The sequence below is a fragment of the Triticum dicoccoides genome, chromosome 5B, assembly GCF_002162155.2.
Source record: "Triticum dicoccoides isolate Atlit2015 ecotype Zavitan chromosome 5B, WEW_v2.0, whole genome shotgun sequence".
Lineage (NCBI taxonomy): Eukaryota > Viridiplantae > Streptophyta > Magnoliopsida > Poales > Poaceae > Triticum > Triticum dicoccoides.
The window spans coordinates 593,349,442-593,353,981 of record NC_041389.1 but is presented as its reverse complement, the minus strand read 5'-3'; the positions used below and the strand labels follow the sequence as shown (position 1 = coordinate 593,353,981).

Genomic DNA, 4,540 nt, shown 5'->3' with positions numbered 1-4,540 from the left:
GTGATCATCTCTTCTCCTCCTGATTGGTCCGTATCTTCATTCACTTATTAGCTATTGTAGTTTTGGACTTCCTGTGGTGCTTTGGATGATTAATCTTCTTCCATTTTTGTTAAATTTCTGTGGTCTGGCACAGGTCTGATGAAGATCGATATCAATGGTGAGCTTGGGCCTCTGATCTTGTCACGACCCCAGTACAAATATCGAACAGATAGATAAATCAACACCCATATTCGGTACAGATTCAGAGGATACAAGGGAATTTGGGATGAAAAATCAGCAAAGAGGAGATGAGATACAGTAGCAGCCGGGGGAGAGGAACGAGAGCAGAGGACGAGAAGGTTGAAGACGATTCATTCATTCGCCGCCTTTCCCCGTGCTCTCCGGATTGCATATGTAGCTTGTGCCGTGTGGAAACTAACCTCCAACGAACGGCCCATCTCGTAGCCCAGGCCCAGTTACCAAGTATAGCGTGACAGCCCATTGGTGGGGTGTTACACTCTTCCTCCCTTGAAATTCGGCTTGCCCTCAAGCCGGTGATGAACATCCTTGAATCAGAAATGCCGCCACACTCGTCTAGCCGAAGAGCTAAGCCACCTGGATCATATGGTAGAAGTATGTGCTTGGGGGCGATTGTATTGCTAATCACAAGCTGATGAAAGAAACTGAAATCCTCTTCATAAGTGTGCTTTGTAGTGTGCAGTCCTCCCAACGCAATGCCAAATTTTTCAATATTTTCTATTGCACCATCAGGGGAAGAACCTTGCTGGCCTGTGCAGAACACATTCTCAAGTATTTGGGTCCACGAAGAGTCGTTCAGAAGAGCCTTGTCAACCATCTTGGAAAGCAGCAGAGGGTGAAGCATGAATGCTTGCTCTACAACTGTTGACTTGTCAACATCATTAGAAACATCTTCAGATGCCACATCACGTGAAAAGGAGAAATTTGGGAACAACCAAAGGGAGTTATCACATTGGCATTCTTCAGCAAACTGTTCCAACCATTTGTACTGCTTCGATCTTAGAGCAAAGGACTCCATGCAAAACAGAGCACCCTTTGGGTCGTCAGAATCTAATGGCAAAAGAAACTTGCATGCCTCTAAAGCTGAACGGTGACAATCACTTCTATCCAGGTTTTTCATGTTCCTGGCGGCTTCAAACCATTCTTGCACATGGCTGACAGAAGGATCATATGTGTCCCATGGTGGCCATAAACGAGGTGGAGATAGCCTGTACTCAGCATTGTCTACTTGATCGATGTCAATAGCTATCTCAACCAGATTAGAAAACCTACCTTATCAATTCTCTGTCAGCCACACTTCGAAAGAGCTAAGGAACCTTGTCCTTGTGAATGTAGAAAATTGGCCATTGTATTGTTGAAGACCACTCTGGATGTACGAGATTGTAGAGCAGAACTTGTAGAGCGTAACAGCAGGCTGGTTGGCTGATTTCTTACAGAGAGCATGTGTTAGGCGATCAATAACAGACATCCTTTTAAGTTGTTGCCTAAGACCCTGACGAAGCTCGGAATCTTCCGCGAAAGACTAAACCATATATAATCTGTTATTTATGTCGTTTACATCCAGCGGAGGTTGTTTTGGCACTTTGTTAAGTACTCGATGCCCCATCCTAGCAGTGTGAGTTCTGTTTATCGAACCAAACAACCTATTTTTGTTTGCATCAGTTTTTCCTTCAACAATATCCAATGCTAGCACCCCTGCAGAATCAAGTCGTATATAGCAGTCCAAATTGTATTTCTCAATCGTGTAATTTCCATAATTAGTATCATCTGCTAGCAACTCAGCATATAATACTAGAGCTCCAAGGGCACCCAAAGTATAGTCAAACTGAGATAGGAGGTCACGAACTGGCTCGACATAACTTCTGATTATTCTAACAAGATCCTGCACAAGATCCCTAGATTTAAATTCAGCCTTCTTTCTTTTAGTCAGAAGAATACTGCAATTGATAATAGCATCCTGAAGAGCTTGCAAATCTATTGATTTTTCAAAATCTGCCGGAAGAAGACAATCCTTGCAACCTAATGCAACAAGGGCTGATTCCATATTTACAAATCTACTATCTTCAGGGAACTCAGCCAACCCAAGCTTTCGGTTCGTCATATCCACATAACTAGGCCATACATACAGCTGACGTTCACAGAAGACAGGAAAGAATGCAACAATAACCGGGGAATATTGCATGTCGTTGTTTGCAAATAGAATATCTTCAAAATTGCCAATGTTTCCAGGTGTTCCACATTTTGTTAACCTCCAACTTGATCCACTTCCCTCATAAAGGTCCAGAAACTTGTCACTCTTTCCAGGACCAATAGCGTATTGTGTCGACGGTGGTATGTCCCTGGCTCCACTGCTCTTGCTCATCCATGGATCTGGACATGGTTTCAGCTCAGTCAAGTTTACAATAGGATGTTCCACGCACTGTAACTGCCATGCACTTGGTGGTGCTCGTGGTGGCCATAGTGGTTGCATGACACCACTCTTCCCAATCTATTCCTCGTCAGTATCTGCACACACCAAAGGCATAGTACAAGGTGAAGTGTTGCAGAGGATGTTGCTGAGCGGTGTCGTGGTCAAGGGAGATGCATCCGACGGCACCACATGGGTCACCTTGTTGGCGTCTTCCTGGGAGCAATCTGTCGAACATGTGTTGGGCATCAGTGTCGCCAACTCAGGGGCTGGCAGAGTTTCTGCAGGTGCTGCAATTGCCAAAAACATGCCTGTAGAGGGCGAGGTTGATCCTGTAGTTTCCACGCTGTTGGCCTTTTGGTTGATGACCTCCATGTGTGGACCTGCGATGGCCGCCCCCTGCCTATCGCTGGCATCCTCGATGTTCACTGATGCGGAGCCTGACAATGGTGGGGCTACGACAGATGCAACCGGTGTGGATAAGGCCTCCATCCTTGCGAGGGCCTCCTCCAACATGGCCCGAAGCTGTGCCCAGTTGGTGGTCGTGGCACTGTTCGTCAGCGGCTCAGCGCTGGTGAAGGAGAGGCGACCTCCGTGACATAAGCTGCCGACGCCCCTCCTAGGCACCCCGCGGTGGTGGCAGGAAGTAAATCCGGCAAAACCTCCTGGATGTCGAGGAGGCAGGCACGCTCATAGATGCAACGGCCATGTAGGGCCAGGGCTTGCGCTGCCCCGTGTCTTGTGCGAAACTGAACCACCGCCTCCACATGGTGGATTCGTTGGGATACTGAGATTTCCACCACGCCATACGCCGCGAACACCTGCTGGAGTGTATCCTCTATGACTAGGTAGTACACATGGTGCACGATGACGCGGAGAACGCCGCCGGCGAGCATCTCTGGATGGCTTGACATTTTGTCGAACAGATGGTAGGCAGGAGTAGGTGGGGATTGTTTTCTTGGCTCTGCCTGGGTTTGGATGACGCTGTTGCTTCACTCCAAACCGATCCAACCTAGCCCAAGGATTTTCGATTCACTGAAGCAAATCACACCCAGGACAGTGGATGTTAAGGATCGAGAGAGTTGAGGAACACACAGCGAAAGCAAAATTTTGAGGAAATTTTATGGCTCTGATAACCAAATTGTCACGACCGGAGTACAGAGATCGAACAGATAGATAAATCAACACCCATATTCGATACAGACTCAGAGGATACAAGGGAATTTGGGATGAGAAATCAACAGAGAGGAGATGAGATACAGTAGCAGCCGGGGGAGAGGAACGAGAGCAGAGGACGAGAAGGTTGAAGACGATTCATTCATTCGCCGCCTTTCCCCGTGCTCTCCGGATTGCATATGTAGCCTGTGCCGTGTGGAAATTAACCTTCAATCAACGGCCCATCTCGTAGCCCAGGCCCAGTTACGAAGTATAGCGTGACAGCCCATGGGTGGGGTGTTACAGATCTGTTCTGGTTTGTTTGCTTCGTGATTGGTTTGATTTGGTGTTGTGATGTGGTATTCGTATGTTTCTAGGTGCTTGAAGATAGGTCGGAGGTGCTTGCTAGCTTCAACTGGGCGAGGACGGCGACCTACGGACTACGGCAAGAATCCTTCTGCAGTTGAAGGTCATGTACCCCTGTTGTTCTTCAGTAGTTTTTTCCCTGTGCAACCGTACTTGCTACAGGCACACACTGTTTCCTATACATTGCTACTTTTGCGTCTTTGTGTTCTTGATTAATATATCTAAACTAAATTTTGTTCGACAGCCATTGCCCAGTACCAGATGCTCATGTTTCCATGTGTTGTTTCTTTGAGAGGATATCGTTCTTCGAATATGTAAGGGTCTGACAATGAATTAGTGCTTCTTGATGTGCAACCTAACCTACTTCCCAAATTCATATATAACCATTTGGCATACAAATGATGTGCAACCTGAGGTTTGGTATGTACGAGCCCAATCCCTTACCAAAGTTTTGATTTTATTTGCATTACACATGCACTTTGCATTTAATTATGCATATCTTAGATGGCAAAATTATTTGATTTTTTACGTGTGTTACATAGCCTATCCGGTAATCTTGCTGCAGCCATACAAATATTTTTAAGCTGTGGTTTA

The 4,540-nt window shown here is 46.4% G+C and overlaps 1 protein-coding gene across 1 annotated transcript; it reads right to left on the bottom strand.

The window, feature by feature from the left end:
* Nucleotides 1-143: 143 nt before the first annotated feature.
* LOC119311872 (DNA mismatch repair protein MSH2-like) lies at nt 144-3,735 on the bottom strand. Its single transcript, XM_037587583.1, has one exon. It carries the CDS (start codon nt 2,486-2,488, stop codon nt 1,541-1,543), a length of 948 nt encoding a protein of 315 aa, XP_037443480.1. The 5' UTR covers nt 2,489-3,735; the 3' UTR covers nt 144-1,540.
* Nucleotides 3,736-4,540: the final 805 nt, after the last annotated feature.

What these genes read in the sequence shown, in the direction of transcription:
- LOC119311872 (XM_037587583.1), bottom strand. Translation starts at nt 2,488, where the DNA reads ATGCAACCACTATGGCCACCACGAGCACCACCAAGTGCATGGCAGTTA.